Source organism: Equus quagga, chromosome 9 (genome assembly GCF_021613505.1).
Source record: "Equus quagga isolate Etosha38 chromosome 9, UCLA_HA_Equagga_1.0, whole genome shotgun sequence".
In the NCBI taxonomy this organism is placed as follows: Eukaryota; Metazoa; Chordata; class Mammalia; order Perissodactyla; family Equidae; genus Equus; species Equus quagga.
In genome coordinates this window covers 76715241-76734683 of record NC_060275.1, presented here as the reverse complement: position 1 = coordinate 76734683, position 19443 = coordinate 76715241, and the positions used below count along the sequence as shown (strand labels likewise).

The following is a 19443-nucleotide window of genomic DNA, read 5'->3' as shown; positions in this document are numbered from 1 at the left end:
TGTAATCAGCAGGTACAAACTAAACACTTTGGACTCAGTAGGTATTAAATATATGCATATCAAATGGAAGGGAATATCTGGTGCAGGAACCAACATTCTGAGGCAGGAACACACAAGGCATGTATTTAAGTGGCTGATCATCTAATTTAGGAAGACTAGAGGCTTTCAGTGTGGTGGTAGTAGCTGCAGTTTAGACAGCAATATATAGATATATATACATCATAACAATTTGGAATGAGTTTTAAAAATTCTGCATAGTGCTTAGTCCATGTTTTGATAGCACAGATGGGATGATATTTATCAAAAGATGCCCGTGGATGTTATGAAAGTCTTGGGGCTCACTGAACCAACATGAAAAATGTGAGGTACTCTTTCCAACTTCCTTTCTGGATGTTTTTACTCCATGAGGGATATTGTTTCCTCCTGAGTCCCTGAGACTAGACATCACAATTTTTATATTTCATTTCCATTGCTCTTCTGATGCCTCCCTGATCTGGCTGAGACCTGATATACCAAAACGAAATATCAGCAGAAATCGTGCTCTTGGAGATTCTCCAAACAGCACCAGAAAAGGAAGTGCCAGAAATTTCAGAAGAAAGCCTGTTTTCGTGAGATTTCCTGCCTTCCTTACATCTCTACATGTCCAAATAGTTCAGATAACCTTCAGCTGAACCCTAGGTTGCTTCACTCAGATTGAAATCAAGAGGCTGAGTTAAGCCTTACTCATTCAGCAATGGGTACAATTTAGGGACTATTAAAAAAAAAAAAATTACCTCAACCGAAAGAGATGTTGCATACCAAAATTCTGGGCCTGACTCTTTATGAACTTGAGCCAGCGTTCCGGCTCTGGCACCTGATGCATGGTCTCAAACCATCCCTCTGCCTCAGACCATCTCCAGTGTTTATGCCTTTCATTCACCATTCATCTCTGACAAATATTTTCAACAATCTCTTCCTCAGAGAGAAGTCACCATTTTTCCATAATTTCCTTTTAAAACTTAAAAATTCAATGTTTGCCTTCCCCCTCTTAGGAACATTATACCTAACTAAACGTAGAAATGCCATCTAATTAAAATCTTGGGGAGAATAAGAACACCTCGGCAAACAGAGATCTAGCTACTAAAAATTAAAATTCTGAGGTGGGACATTTCTTTGGGCAGGACATGCCTTTTATTTCGTTTGTCATCTATTTTTAGCTATCATATTAATGCATCCCTGGGTATAGCCATGTTGCTAGTTTAGATTTTGAATTCTACTTCTTTCCTAGAAGTCTTATTTCTGATTTATTATTGTTTTGTTTTATTTTTCCATTCCTGGCATACTCTTTAGTTTTCTATGGAAAAACTGTATAAAAATAATTTAGTCAGCTTCTCACCTAACACACTCATTATTTTTTTGTTATGCTTGTTTTCTTAATCATAATTAATACTCATTTTACCAAAACATGGAGGTAGTGTATAGAATCTACTACTATCTAAAATTAACTAAGTTTGCATCACAGACCTCTCTCTCTCTCATCATAGCCTAGAATTACCTCTTCTCAGGCAGAAACACCATAATAAGCTCACACAATGGTTTATTTTAATATTTGTTTTTACAAGAGCAGGAAAATATCCAGAATTGTCTAGAAAAATATGTGGAAGCATATGCAGAAAACACATTGGCCCATTATAAAGAAGATAAAAATATTCATAAAGAAAATAAAAATATTGAGAAAATGTTCAAAGAATTCAAATTCAAAGAACACAACAATATTACCAAATACTAGCCTGCAACTTTCTGCACAGAATTCCTAAACCCTTTCTTTTTCTTTGAAAGGCATGTTTGAAATTACAAATATATTACAGTTTGTAGTGGGGAGGGGTTTTACGGGGACACACCATTACACACACACGCACGATGCATATCTCTCTTCAACTGGGGATCACGCAGAAAAGAGAGCAAACTATAGTTATCCTGCTCTTCTTTCCTAGGCTGCTGCAGGACCTGGCAGTGGTATTAACTTAGGAAGTCAAAGAAACGCCACCACATCGGTATGGGAGTAAAACTGCATTCTCCTTTGACATCTGGAATCCAATTTTCTTGTAGCAACTTGCGATAAGAATTGAACTTTGAGAACCACCCACCTCAACCGCTCCTATTACCAGTCTCAAGGATTCCTGCCCTGATTTGGACATCTGAGGGATTTACTGTTAAGGTAGATTACTTCCGATAAATCGCAGGTGAGGAATGACGATGGTCCTACCTCCCCACCCCTAGAATGAAAGGCAGGAGGGGCAAAATCACCCAGGGGGAACGGGCCACCATTTCCGATGATCTGTGCAAACCTTACCACGTATGTGCCACCGTGAAACGCCGCTGTTTGGGGATGTTGCTACTGAGAAGCATCCTGCGCAAGAGCCTGGGGGAATTTCTCGGAGAAATCACTGGAGAGAGCTTGGGAGAAACCGATTTCCTTGATGTCTTGGATTTCTCGTGCTGCAACAGGTTTTCCCGCAAGGATTTCACAAGATCCTCGTTCAGCCAGGCGTTTGGACAACGCGGATTATCCACTTCAGGTACTGTTAAGGTGTCCGGGCTTGTCGTCTGCTGAGCCATTTTCTCGGTCAACTTTGGACAGTTGGCAATAATCCAGGGCAACGTGGTTCCCTGGCCTCCTTCCAGTGATTGCCTCGCTCGGAGTACGAGGAAATGTCCGGGGAAGCAGGTCGGATCCAGCTGCTGTTGGTTCGTTGAGTCGCCTGCCTCAGTCTCTCCGTGGAGATGGGGCTGGGTGTAGACAAGGCGAGCACTGCTCAGCGGCAGCCTATTAAACGTCACCCCTCCTTGGCCGATCCCCCGCCAAAGATCACTGACGAGCTCGCACGGCAGAGGAACATGGAGGGGAGCCGCTGCGCTAGCGCGGCTTTTGTCAGCGCTACAAAGCCGCCTGTGAAACTATTGGAACTAATGCGCCGCAGCTGCTCGAGTGACTTCTGCTTATGTACATAAAGAGTGCTGGGGGAAGGGCTTAACCATCGGATGCCTGCTGCGCGGTTGTTTGTCTAGTCTTTCCATTTGCTTATTCCTGAATCCAAAGGAAAGAAAAACTTTGAACTTGACCTTCCTCTCCGGCAAGGGCTATTTATCTCCCTTCAGTCCACGTTCATAAAAGAAAATTGTTAGTCTTTGGTTTTTATAAGGGAACAATAAACAAGCACTAGCTAGACAAGGAGAAATACTCTGCTTGCTGAACTCTCTCTGATGCACCTTATAAGACACATCCCCCGAGAACAAAATGAGTTCTTTTTTTCTCTCTCTCTAGTTTTAGGAACCAAACAAAAGGTTTCAAAATACTACATATGTAACACATTATAGGTTGCTGTTGTGTCGTACGAGCTTGCTAATTATGGCGCTTTCAAAGGATGGAACATGCACAAATGGTATTTGTTATCACTTTGCATTTAAACTAATAACCCTCCAGAGGGACAGATTTTTTTCATAAGAGTAGTTAAAAATGATTTTAAAGTTTCAATTATTGCTTATGGTGTATGTAATTTTATGTGTTCAACTATAAAAGAATAAAATAAATCCAGCTTTTCATACTTATTACCTTAATTGTCTTTTAATGTAAGATTTTCATCTGTGATTAACATTGCTTCAAAAAACTTATTCAAAGGAGCTTTAAAGTAAGAGAAGAAATTATCTCTTACCTGTTTAGTTTGCAACCAGAAACAAACTTTTAAAACGTTACAACAATTCCAGAAAGTAAGTGATATAGCCTGTTAACTCTATTATAGGACTCTAGAAGTGTCAACATTGGAACTGGATTGGGAGGGAACTCACACCTTTGGGTAGAGATGTCCCCAGCAGCCAGGTGATGCTGCAGACAGTTCAGGATTGAAAGCAAAGCACATTTCTCAGGACCTAGGCATATTTTTCCTCTTTTGAAAACGTAAGAAAGAATTAGGAAATGCATCCAAATAAAATGGAAAATGGAATAGTCTGATTCAGTTATTTTTTTGGCTTCTGTGATTTCTATTAGGTCAATTCTAAAAGTGCCTCCTGTCTCCCTCCTTGGTTGTTCCACCTTAAGTTTCAACTCCTTGCCTTTAAAATGTTGCAGAAAAGGATGCTATGAGGTTCTGTTCACAGAAGCACAGCGTCACCACGTGGTGTGCCTATAACAATTTAATGAGACATACCTGCCATGACTTACAGAAAATTTGCTGAGCAAATATTAAAATTTTTTAAAAATCAGGGTATAATTATTCTTATTCCTAAAGGATTATCACCAGTACAAAAGGTTTCATCACTGTGCAACAGTAAGTGGCAAGATCCCTTAGTTTAAAGAATATATGAGTATACATGTATACACATACATACATATATATATGTAGACACACAGTACTTCCCTCTGATCAGCAGGGATGCGTTCCAAGACCCCATTGGATGCCTGGAACTACAGACAGTACCAAACCCCATATATACGATGTTTTTTCCTGTACATAGATATTTGAGATGCGACAGCAAAACTAGTATGAATTTCTTTTCCCTTCTTCACAGTTTCACAGATAGAAGATTCATTCTTACTGTAGATCTTAGCAACCTCAGCATACAGAGATTTTTCTTTCCTTATTAAGTTGAGAACTTTCACCTTTTCATTTAAAGGAAGCGCTTTACAGCTTCTCTTTGGCATGTCTAAATTGCCAGCATCACTACTCTTGAACACAAGCACTGGGATACCACCATAGTAGATCTGATAACCAGCTGCTAAGTGACTAACGGCGGGTAGCATATACAGCGTGGATACAATGGACAAAGGGATGGTTCACACCCTAGATGGGACAGCGTGAGATTTCATCATGCTACTCAGAAGGCATGCAATTTAAAACTTAAGAGTTGTTGGGGCCGGCCCCATGGCCGAGTGGTTAAGTTCACGCGCTCCATTTCTGCGGCCCGGGGTTTCATCAGTTTGGATCCCAGGCACAGATGTGGCACCGCTCCTTGGGCCATGTTGGGGCGGTGTCCCACATGTCACAATTGGAAGGATCCACAAGTAAAATATACACCTATGTACTGGGGGGATTTGGGGAGAAAGAGCAGGAAAAAAAAAAGAGTTGTTTAATTCTGGAATTTAATTCTAGAATTTTCCATTTAATATTTTTTGACCATGGTTGACTGAAGATAACTGAAACTTTGGACACGAAACCTCAGATAATGGGGATTGCTGTATATATAGATACGTATATATATACGTTTAAATGAGTAGCCAATTTCTGTAAAATGGGCTGAGGGACTGACAGCTGCATTAGGAGTTGTGCAAAACAAGCATGCAATGCTTGCCCTCAAAGAGCTTGTAACTTAATGGAAAGGACTGGACGACGCTCCTTAGGAAAAGACACCAGAACACCTGAAAAGTGATATTCAGGGGCAGAAAAATACAATGCAAATGGTTTGCATAAGAGATAAGGGAATGCTGAGATGGAGTAAATCTTGAATAGGGGGAGGATCAAAATTAATGGAAAGGAAGGTAAGAAAGAAGTGCACTCCAGCATGAGGAACCAGAATGTGCAAATACAATAAAGAAGTCAGCAAGTTTTGTTTAAAAAAAAAAAAAAAGCCTAGCTGTCAGTAGAGATAAAACCTGTTCAGGTTTGTAGAAATAAAAAATTCAGATAACGGGATAAAGTGAAGGGGAAAAAACCCAGTAGGCAGTAAACTGACATGGCAAAAAAAATTAGAAAAATTTCCCACTTTCTAAAGACTTCGTTCCATTCAACAAACATTTGTGGGAATTTATTTTCTGCTAGGCATTATATTGAGTGCCCTGGGATATTTAAAGATTAGCTTGACGCTGTCCCTGCCTTCTGGGAGTTTGTAATCTGGTTGGGTAGATAAAGTGCAAAACAATTGACAAGATGAGGTACAGCTCAAGTACCCAGATGACAGCCTGAAGCTGCAGATATTTAAATGTCTGGTTTCAAGAAAGAAAAGTGATTCTCAGAGACCCAATAAAAGATTGATATGACTAAGAATGACCTGGGCCATATATTAGGAAATTCAGTGAGTTCAGGGCATTCTAGGTTCCAGTTCTTACTTTCAGTGGGTTTAACTTAAGAGGAATAAAATATTAACAAGCTAGTCTTCTCATAAATGGCATGTCAGCTGGGTGCTCAGGGAAACTGGGCACTTTGTTTATGATCACAATTAAGCAAAAATGGAAGATATAACAATATTCTATTAAAAATTCACTGAAGGTCATGGTTAAACGTGGACTAAAACTGAACAAAGGCATAATCACCCATTGCTTTGGATTCCATTGTAGAAGCGGAATTGGCTGCCTCTTTACAGGTCGCCGGAGCCTATCATTATTTGTTCCATTTCCTAACATCTACAGTTACCCTCCTGAATCCCCCAAATGATATTTGGCATGTGTCCTGCTTTTTGAAAAGAAAATTAATCTTGTTTTGAGAATTCTTTGCCACCCCCTTGAAATATAACTTGAAAAACCCTGCAGTGTTTCAAAATAATGCTTGAAAAATCACTGCCTTAGGAAGCACAAATTGTAAACTTCTGAAGATAACCAAAGGTGGGTGAGGTTTGGATAAAATGGTAATTTTCTGTCTAATAATGCAGAGGGTCGGGGCACTCTTCCAACAGGAGCACTACATAGCTTGCCTTTTTTTCTTTTTTTAACAAAATCTCTTTAAAATTAGCTGCCAGAAACTTTTCTGAAAAACACAGTATTGTAAGTGACAGCCAAATAAGGCCTTAGGTTTTAACAAGTGGAAATTTGAAAGTGGGCGAAATGTTTTGATAAAGTCACCCACGCCTAGAACAGCAGATAACATCTCTTAACTTCATAAAAGTTTTCCTAGATATCTTTTTGTGGATTTTCAAAATTTGTTTTTTTAGGTTATTTAGAATTCTTGAAAATATTTATTTAACTAATTACTCGTAGGCAGCAAGAGAAATACGGAATAAGATTTGCACAGGTTCTGGGACAAGGATTGAAAAGTGTGCCTTTGTCTAGGTAAGAAGAGGCAAGACTGGATTTTCTGCAATTGACAGGGAGTAATGGTGCAGCTAATTCAGAATAATGGATAAATTTAAATGATTTACCCTTGACTATCGAATCCATTGTATACCTCTCCCAACTATGTTTTTTTTTTTTTTTTTTTAAAGATTTTATTTTTTCCTTTTTCTCCCCAAAGCCCCCTGGTACATAGTTTTGTATTCTTCGTTGTGGGTTCTTCTAGTTGTGGCATGTGGGACGCTGCCTCAGCGTGGTCTGAAGAGCAGTACCATGTCCGCGCCCAGGATTCGAACCAACGAAACACTGGGCCGCCTGCAGCGGAGCGCGCGAACTTAACCACTCGGCCACGGGGCCAGCCCCCCAACTATGTTTTAATTAGGTAAATAGTGTGTTAAAATAAGGCTGCTTTTTAAATTGCCCATAAGATGTTGTCCATGGAAATGATCTGATAGTAGGAGAGGTTATGTTGTCTAGTAGTTAAGAGGGTGAATTTGGAACCAAAAAGCTTGTTTTGAACTCCAGCTATGACACTTACTGTGTTCCTTTACTTGTCTGTGAAATAGGATGATGATGATAATAATAATTAATAATAATAGTAATAATAGCCATTGCATAAGAATGCTGCAAAGGTTAAATGTTGCAATACCCGTGACATAAAGTGTTTAGAAGAGTGCCTGGTACAGAGTCAACGCCCATTGGATGAAACCCACCGCTGGCTGATACAAGAAATTTACACTTAGCAAGTGTCAACTGTGTGCTAGGCATTTTGCATTTTATTTCATTGAACTCTTGCAATAACTCAAGAGTGTTATTTCATTAGCATTATTTTACTGCTAAGGGCACAAGGAGGTTAAATAACTCATATAGTTCAACAATGCAAAACTGAGATTTGATTGTTTATGAAGTGCCAAGAACTCTTATTTCAACTGTATACCAAACCACCCCAAAAAGAAAGCTGATCCAATACTTAAAATTGATCATGGGTATTTCTATGAAAAATCACGGAAATCTGAGTAGCTTGAGCTCTTGGTCTAGTTAACACTAAATTCTGTCCTTGGCTCTATGCCAGACCTACACGCTGATGGCCTGTGGAGACTGCCAAGTCATGAAATCCTTACAAAGGCATGGTATTCAAATAAGGGCAGCTTGACGTGGAATTCCTGAGTGTTTTTTCACCTATATGCCTATACTCCTTTGATGTGATGGAGTTTTAATCAAACTCCATGGTAGTTTTCCACTTTGCAAAACAATAAATTCTAAAATTATTTTATTTTGAATTTTCATTGTGATTATTTTTCATTTAGAATTCTATCAATATAAATTCTGATGATAAAATGATGTCATCTCTATTTCTAAAACCACATCCGAACATGGTAGAACAGGGCTTTTCAAATCATCATCATCATTGAACTTTTATTAGGTACTGGGCTGGCGGGCAGAGAGTAAAAAACAGTAAAATATGTACTTGAAAACAGAAGACATATACAATCTCTCCAACAGAGAAAATAAATGATAAATATCAAATTAATAATAGAAACAATCAATTCCTCAGGGGATTAGAGGAGTGACCAATATATATCTATACCAATGGAAAGTAACTCAAAGAAGAAGCAGGACTTGAATGAGGCCCTGAAAGAAGGTACATGTGGAAGAGTAATAATAAGATAGTTTGGGGGAGGTAGGTAGCCTTGGGGAGGTAAGAGATGTCGGGTTTTTAGACTCTTTTCCTATGGAAAATTCAGTAAAATTTAATTGTCTAAATAATATATAGAGAGATTTAAATAAGATTAATTTGGTGGTAATCTCTACTATAATTTGAAGGAGGATGATTCTAAAAGCTGATTATTTCAACAGTTCCATTTCAATATAACTCTGTGTAGAAATGAAAAGAAATGGGCTAATGATACAAGAATTAGAAGGATTTGTTCATTGGCTATATATGAGCATTCAAGTCAATAAGGAAGTCAAAAATAGATTGGGCATTCTTAATATAATCAATTATATATCATCTAATTAAGTATGGTTCACCTAATTAATGATCAAAGGTTGCTCATGTAAAAAAAAGTATCTAGGGTTTATTGAACAAAAGGCATATATCCATCTTGAATTGAGCATACAATGTGTTCTTCCAAGCTCAATTCCTTTTAATAGAAAGATTAAATGGATTTTTTTTTCTAGATTAAATCAAGTTAAATGGGCTTTTTTTCTAGATCAAAGCTAAATGTTAGGGATACCTCTATTGAAATAATAAGTCAACATTTCACTTGAAAGAAAAGTTAGCCTTTTATAGGGCACAACTTATACCAGCAACATTAACATAGCATGTTTATTTTATTTCTGAGAGAAAATTTGCCAATACAATTGAGGTAAGAATCTCTCCTTTCCTTCTGACACATTCACATAAAAAAAGCTTCCGATGCTAGAACAGAATTCCTCTTGATTACTTTGCTAAAATGATACACTAGAACGCCTTCTCTAAATATTAGCTAAACTTCAGTAAAGACAATAGGTTTTGATGGCCACTAAAATTTTAGCATATTCTAAGATTCTATATTTCTGGATCTTCTTTCAGTGGGAAGAATAGTCTAACATTTTGCCTTCAACTTGCCAACAAAAACTCCCGTCTATCACACTACTTCTATAGGGGATCATCCCCTGGCATACTGAATGACTGGAAAAGCCACTGGATATATGTGCAGAACACAGATGGCCTGAGCATAGCATCGTTACTTAATTTGGTCATCAAAATCACTCTAGTGAGGTGGGAACTATTACTCTCATTTTAAAGGTGAGAAAACGGAGGAACAAAAATTCAATCACTTCCTTATGGTCATACACACCCAGTAGGTGAAAGAGTTTGGATTTTAAACCAGAAAGCCCAAGACTGGAGTCCATGCATGTAACCACTGCACTCTCCTGCCTTTGTAATTGAAAATAAAAGCCAAGCAAATTAAGAAAATTACTCTTCGCAAGTTGAATTCACACAACTTGATGTCTGCAAACCCAATCTCACTACAAAATATCTGTTACAACAGTTTTTGAAGTGCAAATATTTCCGAACCCCAATCAATGCCCATTAGCAGTGGTATTTTTGAGACTCTGACAGATATTTCTTCATAACCAAAAATTTTCAAACTCCCAAAGATTGTTCATTGTATTACAAACAACAGACATTGAACACACAGAAGAACTTGGGTAGACCTTCAGAGTCTTTTGCTCTTTTTGTCCATGTAATAGACATGTGAATGAACAAAATTCAATGTGTATCCCAGGTTCAGAGTAATATAACACAAAAGTGATCTATTCAAAACTCAAAACTCCACACCCAGGAACACATTTCCTCCTCTCTCTTTTTCAGCCTCCGTACCTATCCCCCACCAGCCTCAGGAACGGATTTTTAAACTCTTTCTCAATTAGCACAGTATAACTGGAAAGCTTCCCTCTGACCCTGATACATAACATCTGTTTCAGTCATTCTGGTTTTTATGAGACATATTAATGTATTTCATTGAAAGAGCCCATAACTCAGGGGTTTATAATTGTAGCCGGCAATTTGTTTCCTAAAGTTTAACGTGTTTAGACAATGATTCCTCACAAGCAAATCGTATTTTTAGGGATGACGCTTTTTATAGCTAACTGTAAGGAACCTTCTGAGACCTAGTCGTTTGTGTGAGATGCTTTACAAAAGACATTACAGATGCTGGAGTTTTATTCCCAATTCTGTAATTAACTGGCTAAGTCACCTTGAACAAGTTCATTCAGTTTCTCTGGAACTCAGTTTTCTAGTTAAAAGTCCTATAACTTTACCAGAGTTTTATAACTTAAAAAAAGAAAAACAGGGGCTGGCCCCATGGCCTGGTGGTTAAGTTTGGTGTGCTCTGCTTTGGCAGCTCAAGTTTGCTTGTTTGGATCCCCGGCACAGACCTATACCACTCATCAGCCATGCTGTGGCAGTGACCCACGTATAAAGTAGAGGCACAGATCTTGGCTAATCTTCCTCAGCAAAAAGGAAAAGAAAAGAAAAACAGATGTTCTCTTTGATTGCAAGTTTCAGTTGCTATTTAAGAAAAATTGTTATCAAGTGCATCCTGAGGCAATATAGTCTCTTCCATTTGCACATAGTGGTAGTATGCTTCACAGATAATGCTTTAAAAAGAGAAATGGAAAAGATAAATTCAATGTTTAAGATATTGAAGACAGAAAATAAAAGTGTGCTGCACTAACCAGGTACTTTGCTAATGCTTTTATGGTCCTGAAACTTGTGAAAATTCCTTCCCCAAGTAGGTAAAAAAATTTGTTCTGACATCTGAGTCACAGCTTGGGAGACAGAGTGGAAGAGCAATGCTTAAGTTAATTTAATATTTGGAATCAAAGCATTGTTTTACTTCTAAAATAGTGAAGCTACAGAGAGAGGTATATTCACTGTTACATAATAAGTTAGATTTTTCTAAAACTTCAGGGCTTAACTTACCTTTTAGGCAATAAGAGAAACCTCTGCAACTCACATTCCACAAAGTGTGTCCCACCAAAGATTAGTTTTGCCCAATTTTAATAAGCGTTGCATGGGAAAAAAAAAAAAAAACCCAAATATTTGTGATAAAAAAAACTATTGGGCCAGGTTAAAGACAATTAAACAGGTTTTTCTTACAATAAGATCTCTCAGTCTTTCAGTATGCTAATATAATTTATGAACGCACACTTGCTTGGCTCTGAATCTGCCTGCATCTTCCAGCAGGTCCAGGAATGAGTATTTCCAGGAGCCCTTACCTGGGCTTACTACGAACATCTCCTTGTACACAGCTAATAGAAAATATAAACCTTCCTGGGCTTCTGGTATGCCTTTTTTTCTCCTCCTCTACTGAACTGTGGTCAAACAGAATGCTTCCAGCAGAACCATGAGTAGTCCAGGTGCTGCCCTGGTGCCAGCCTCTGTTAGACTCAAGGTTATTGTTATTCTCCTCCTCTGAGGCTAATTCCACCCTCCTCTTCAATTGGTGTATCTTCCCTTGTAAAAGGCATAACTCTAGCAGAGGCTGTGAGATAGAGGCTGTGAGTCTAAATGGCTACTCTGTAGATGGCGTGCTGGTTGGAAGGGTATGAACAAGCTAAGGGGTCAGAGAAATATTGGTCTAGAAGGCACTGTTGGTGAGAAGGTATGCAAAGGCAACTGAAGGCTAGATAAGTGCTTTTCAAGCATTAGTGTATCTAAGAATCGCCTGGAGATCACGCCAAACACAGATTCTGCTTCAGTAGATCTGGGATGGAGCTTTGAGATTTCCAAAGCTCCTAGATAATGCTAATGCTGGTCCATGGATCACTCCATGAGTATCAGATACTAGAATAAGTAGAGATTGGTGACTCCAGAAGTCCAGCAAATGAAGGCAATCAACTTGCACCCAAGTGATGCTAGTTCAAATTTATATTCAGCCATTTGTGTAGTGCTTAAATTTGTGGCTATTTTAATCAATAATGGATTTTTAAAATAACTTTTATTGCATAACAATATCATAAACCATTTTTTCAAATGAACACATACACTTTAAAAGATTCAATTCTAAAAGGAAATTTTACTATATTAGATTTGCACTTTTGAGATGAGGCAAAAAAGACAATAGAAGTTGAAAAACAAACTCCTTTGCAAATGTGGTGAAATTGTTTGCCCGTTTCTGTACTATGAATTGAAATTAAAAGGCAAACCTTATTTAAGACTTGTAGACTGTTTCAGGGACGTAATTTAATTAATCTAAAAGCATTTAATTGGACAAATACCATGTGCTAGGTTGGATATAATGGGGATGCTGATCTTTGTGTATCTGGGGACACAAGATCCATTTTTGCTGTGTTCATAGTCAGTCTAGTCTACTGTGTAGGAAGCATTGTTAAGAACACTCATCATTAAGATTCACCACCATGCTGTTGACTTTTCTTGCTAAGATCTAAAAAATTAATTAAGAAAATGTTTGTGCTTCTATCAACTCAATACAGCAAGTCCAAGAATAAGTCTGTGTATAACTGCATAAGCAGGTATATATTTTCTTTCTGGTGCTTTCACTGAAGTTATTCTGACCTGGAAATGCTCAAATGATTGCTTTTTTTTTTTCTAAAGATTTTATTTTTTCCTTTTTCTCCCCAAAGTTCTCCAGTACATAGTTGTATATTTTTAGTTGTGGGTCCTTCTAGTTGTGGCATGTGGGATGCCACCTCAGCATGGCCTGATGAGCGGTGCCTTGTCCGCGCCCAGGATTCGAACTGGTGAAACCCCGGGCGGCCGAAGCAGAGCTCGGGAACTTAATCACTCGGCCACGGGGCTGGCCCATAAAATGATTGTTAAATTATGTTCACCAATCTGAGTTTTTTTCTGAAATTATTTTTCAGTCCTAATAAAATAAATATGAATACTTATTACCCTAAAATAAAAATACACATTCTAGCTAATCTAATAACCACTGTTTATATTCTGCGCTTATAAAAGCATTGTGTAAAGCCAACCAGTAATTATTTAATCAGTTACAGAAGAAAACTAATGTATGACAGAGAAATCCCCTTGTTGCGCTCCTGGTGAATAGCCTCAGCCCGAGCAGCAGTTGCCTCATGATGCTGGTACTTTCAACGCCTGGATTATAGGAAACGCTCAGCAGACTCTTGCTAGGGAGGGGCAGAAGGGGGCAAATGGTTTGTACAGTTTGTTTTAGCATTATTTGTGTGCTTTCAGATAGTTCACAGGCTAAAAGGGGAGTGTGTCCCAATCAACTTATACTGATCTACCCACTAAATGTGGGAAATGTTTTAGCAATCCTATTGCTAGCCATGCTTTCAGTTTTACAAAAATATTACTTTTAAATCATCCACATTCTGTATAATCTACTCATTACCCAGAAATCCAAAGTTCCTGTGGCCCACCATCCCAAAACTCCGCCTTCCTCACAGGTAACCCTTTAATCAGGTGTGTTTATCTTTCTAGACCTCTGCTGTCCATTACAGTGGCCACTAGCCAAATGTGGCTATTCAGTACTTGAAATGTGGCTAATAAAACTAAGGAACTGAATTTTTATTTTTATTAATTTAAATTCAGATAGCCTTCTGTGGCTAGTGGCTGCCATACTGGACAGCAAAGCTCTAGACTTCCATGTGATTTCATGAATAATTATGTACCTATACATATACTACTTTTTTCTAAGCCTTTTTTTAAAACACAGGGTCATACTAAGATCATTCTTATTATTCAGCAACTCTGCTTCTCATTCAACAAAGATCTCCCTTGTTATTTTTAGCTGACACATAGTATTCCGTAGTATGGTTATTTCTCAGTTCAGTTAGCCATTATCCTATTGATGGGCATTCAGGTGTCCAATTTTTCACTATTACATACTAAGAACAGCTTTGTCAACTTCTTATTGGGCACACATTCCAAACGTTTTTTTATCATAGATACATACAAGGAGGATTGTTAAGTGATAAGATACAAGCATTTTTCATTTTAATAGAAACTGCCAAATTGTTCTTCAAAGTGGCTGATTCAATTTACACTCCCACCAACAATGTTTGAGTTCCCACATTTTTTCCTCAAATAGCCTTATGCTGCCATCGATTTCCCTGCAGTAGCTGTCAAAGCCTTTTCTCCCCTCAAAAATATCTTCTATCTTTTAGGGTGGAAGACGTTACGAAGAACATCAAGGCTACCATTAGAATTCAGGAAAAGGGAAGATACATTTCACTTTGCTTCCAAGTCAATGTTCACTCTTAACTCTTTAACAGCTTTAGTTGACCAAGCATTTCCCTAGAGTGTCTCTAATATGACAATATGTACACATTATAGAAGATTTTAAAACAAAGAGCATTAACTTTCTTTTTCAGTAATGTTCTGGCACTACTCAGTAAATATGTCTTAAAGTGCTTTTCCTATAATAAAGACAGATTATGCTGAGCATTTTTCTTTTCTTTCTTAGTCCTTCTTTTACACCTCAGTGCAGAATTTTTCAATGCCTGGACTCTGTTACTATTTTGTGGAATTTTCTCCTTGACTAAAGTTAATGGTCTAGGTAAAGACTGAATTTGTAAATGCTTTTATAATCACAGAATATAAACAGATCCTTGTCTGTCACTGGATCCTTATCTGTCAGTAGTGTTGCCACGGCAACCTTAAATAAATAGTTTTGTGGATTGAGAGAGCACGAGACCGTGAGTCTAGTCCTGACTCTTCTGCTACCTGTCCTGAGGCTTGAGGCAAGCCCTCCACTCTCTAAGTCTCAGGTTCCTTATCTGAAAATGATGGTGATGGAATAGATGACCACAAAGGTCCCCTTCACTGGTAAAATTTACTGTTCCTAAGAACAGATCACCCAATACTGTAGGTATTAGTAATAAAGATGGCGGTAGTACTCGAACAAAGAGAAAGAAGTCATGAGGAATAGTTTCATGTAAAATCAATACACACGCACCCGTATAAGAGGCCAAGTACAAATGCTCTGCGAGAGCACATGCTGCTTATGCTTTTCAATGATGCCATCCTACCCATTCTTCAAAGATAAGGCCCACCTGATTGGGAAAGATTGAGGAATCACAGAGAGAGGCAGAGGTACTGGAAACTTGTAGAAAAGTTTTAGAGCCTTATATTCAAAAGATGGAACAGAAGAGGTTTTCCAAAAATTAGAAACTAGTAACTTTGATGCTAATCCCTGGCAAACTCTCGAGTAAATTATTTAAGCAATTAATCATGAACCTTCTATGATGAGGGAATTAACATACAGGAGTCAAATTAGATTATTTAAAATTCCTATCATTTCCTTTCCAGAGAAGGTGACTAGCCTAATAGGTCAAAGGGATGAATATATGTGTCATATTGTGAAGACGTTTGACAAGAGCTTTCAGAATATACTTGCAGGTACAATGGAGCAAAGTGGCTAGATGGATGGGTAGGTGGAATCATAAAAAGTTGAATGACTGTCCCCAAAAGATGCGGACTAATAGAGGCCCCCACATGATCCTGAAGAATGATTACTGCCATCATATGCAGAATTTTAAGCATTTTAAGATACAAACTTTACGACCTGTATTTCATGTTTATCAAATCTGACTCTAACACAAAGCTGGAAGGATGGTTAAAGTGGTAGGTCAGTAGTTTCCCAAACCAGAGTGATCATCACAGTTTTCTAGGGGAGATGTTAAAACAGAATTCAGAACCCCGACCCACAAATACTGAATCAGAACCAGCAGAGTTGAAGTCCAGGAAACTTTCTCTGGTGATTCTGATCATCAGTCAGATTAAAGTCAAACATCGAGGATAAATGTTTCTAAAAAGATAAATATTTTTAAAAAGAAAAGCAAAAAGAAAATCTTCATAGGGTGGAAAAGCAGATCAAATTTAACAACATGAAAAATTAATTTGAATAAATGTACAACCCTGTAGCTCAAGTAAAAAGGTCAACAGCAATTCAGGTTTATGGCTATTAGCTGGCTGCAAAGGTCTAACAGAATCAACAGAAAACGCGAATGTTCCCTAAAGCTGCAGCTGCAGAAGCAGATCACGCGGAGTGCAGTGTCAGGGCTGTAGCACGTGGATTTGCAGGTCGCGCATTGCACGACCCCAGAGGGGGACATTCACAAATTCGTATTCAAGTAGTAAAAATCTACTGGGCTCTGACTGCAGTGGGACATTGTTGTCAGTCTTGGGGACCATTTTTAAACAAATGTTTACTTTTTAAATGACATATATCCTAAATTTACATGGAGTGCAAAAATCACAATTGTATTGCTTGATTTTTTTAACGTATACATGCATATGAAACCAACACCCAGATCAAGATAGAGAGTATGCTGCTCTCAGTCAGTACTCCCCCAGAGTATTTTGACCTTTTTCACCATAAATTTTCTTTGCCTGTTCTTGAACTTCATACCATTTTGCATTTGGATTCTTTCATTCAATATAATGACTGTGAGATTATTCTTGCTGTTGTGTGGAACAGTAATTTCTTCTTTTTCATTGCTCTGAAGTATACCACTGTTTGAATATATTGCAATTTATTTATCCATTCTACCATTGATGGACATTTAGACTGTTTCCAGTTTGGGCTATTATAAATAAAGCTGGAATGAACATTCTTACTCATGTATTTCATCGGACATAAGCACTCCTTTGGTTGGATATATGCCCAGGAGTGGATGGATGCATCATGGAAACATGTGTCTTTAGCCTGCGGTAGATACTGACAAACGGTTTTCCAAAGTGATCTTTCCAACTTAAACTGCTACCACACTGTGTGAGAGTAGATAATCTACATTCTTGTCCACATTTGGTATTGTCAGTCCTTTTAATTTTAGCGTTCTGGTGAAGGTGTAGTAGCATCTTATTGCAGTTTTAATTCCATTTTCCTAGTGAATAGTGATGATGACTATCTTTTCATATGAGTTGCGGCAGTGGTGTTGTAAATATTTAACAACCAGCATTCTGGGAAAAAATTATACATATAGTTTATTATAAATTTTACTATATAAAGTAGGTGTAGCACGAAACTTACAAATAATAAAAAGCACACTATAGTCTTTATATTGCAAACTCATAAAGCCAATTGATGCTCACAGAATGCATTGATTTTTGCTCAACTCTTGTATGTGTAGCCAAACTAAGGTTGATATCAACAAAGGAGTGTAGTTCCTACATGACTGTTGGTTTATGTTTTGATTTAGAGTAACAAGTAAGACCAAAGTGAAGCAACAAAGATGTATATTGGAATTCCACTTGTTTGTCAATGACTAGGTCCATTTCTCTGCTGCACTGAATGACACTTTTCAAAATTCTAGAAGACCGTTTCCTCAATTTTTGTGTTCTTCACAATGTAATGGCGACAGACATGACACACGAAACTTTAATCTGCCTTACTAACATTTCTCCATCACTTTCTTAAATCTAGATAGTCAACAAAACAAATAATCAATCCCTGATTTGTAGCATTTGCTGATTTCCATGATGTAAATACCCCCCGACAGCCGATTTCAAGCTAGCAAGGTGACATCACTGAACCTGGAGTTGGGAAGAGAAGTACCGTAGCTCACCACTATCCATTGTTCCTGCCATACAGGTACAACAGACAAACAGCCTCAAGAGCACAGACAATGATAAAAATGTGGTAAAGTAATTAGGAAGTGATCAGTTTTGAGTATGTATTATCTTTGTTTTCAACATAATTTATTTAATTGAAAGTTTATATAATTTAATTTTAAATTATTGATGGCTTTAACAATTAGCTTGCCAAATTCATGAACATTTAAAAATTGGTGTTCATGAGCCAGTAGAGTCAGACCCTAGGACACTGCTGCTTATTGGTCATTTGGCTATCCTCTCATTGGAAATGTCTGTTTTTTGTGATTTTTCTAAATTGGATTCCTTTTATTGATTTGTAGAAGTTCTCTATAGTTTCTAGAAAGGAGGCTTTTGTCAGATATATATTGCTGATATGTATATTAGCTTATATGTATGTATATATAAGCTAAATATCTTTCTTAAGCCTAGGTCCCACTTTTAAAGAGAGAACTTGACAAATCCAGTATTTTAGTGTACCACATAATAAGTGTTTGATAAAAGTCAAGTTAAATAGTCCCAAAAAGAGATACTGACATCTAAAGATGACAGTGAGCCACCGGACTCAAGCCACATACTGCTTTTACATGGAAAAATTTCAGAGAAGAAGGTTCCTTATTTGATGTCTGTAGCATGTTTCGATATCTCCCAAGCACATGAATAGCCTACTCAAGTGAGGACCAACCATCCCACCTTGAGTGGCGGCAGCTGGAAGTACAGAATCCTAGAATCCTAAGGTTGTACAGGAATTTAAAGGCCCGCTGGTGCTGTCTGCCTTCCCCCTCACCATTGTGTGCTGCATATGTAATCTCCGTGGCCTCCTCTCCAGCCAAGTGCTGCAATCCATGCATCGTTTAATAGTGAAGGATCACCAGTTTTATTCTAACTCTTGAGAAATTTGTGACAACGTATTTAGAGACATATAGTAATAAAAACCAGGGATAAAAGACAATGAAACTTAAATCTAATTCGTGTAATAGAATGTGATGACCCAGCATCTCCTTCTTGCTCCTTGGGCTTACATCATCCCCTCCACCCTACTTGAGGTTTCTAATGCTGTGGGACTTTCCCTACTCCTTCTTTTCTTCCTTCCCCAACTTTCCTTTGCTTCGTGGCCCTTCCAAACTGTGGAACACCTAGATGGTAGGACAAACGTGTTAATTCATTGCACCATCTAAAGTAATATAATTTATGTTAACCAGGAGCTTCTAGAAACGACGTCCAAACCCATCAGGGAAACGATAATGAGGAGAAACTCAGGCACCAGCAGATGGCCTGCGCCTGGTTTTGGAATCTCTTAATGGTGGTTCTCAACTTTAGCTGCCTGTTAGGATCACCTAGAGAGTTTTAT

The 19443-nt window shown here is 38.0% G+C and overlaps 1 protein-coding gene across 3 annotated transcripts in view; it reads right to left on the bottom strand.

Moving 5' to 3' along the window:
* The window catches only part of PDE4D (phosphodiesterase 4D), a 1409587-nt gene that overhangs the window by 675640 nt on the left and 714504 nt on the right, over window positions 1–19443 (bottom strand). Inside the window, exon 1 of one of the 3 annotated variants that reach the window (XM_046671307.1) lies at window positions 2333–3542. The exons of the other annotated variants lie outside the window; for them this stretch is intronic. Coding sequence (XP_046527263.1) covers window positions 2333–2598 — 266 coding nt within the window. The 5' untranslated portion in view covers window positions 2599–3542. Of the gene's footprint in view, window positions 1–2332; window positions 3543–19443 lie in introns of those variants that run through there. 3 annotated transcript variants of the gene reach the window in all.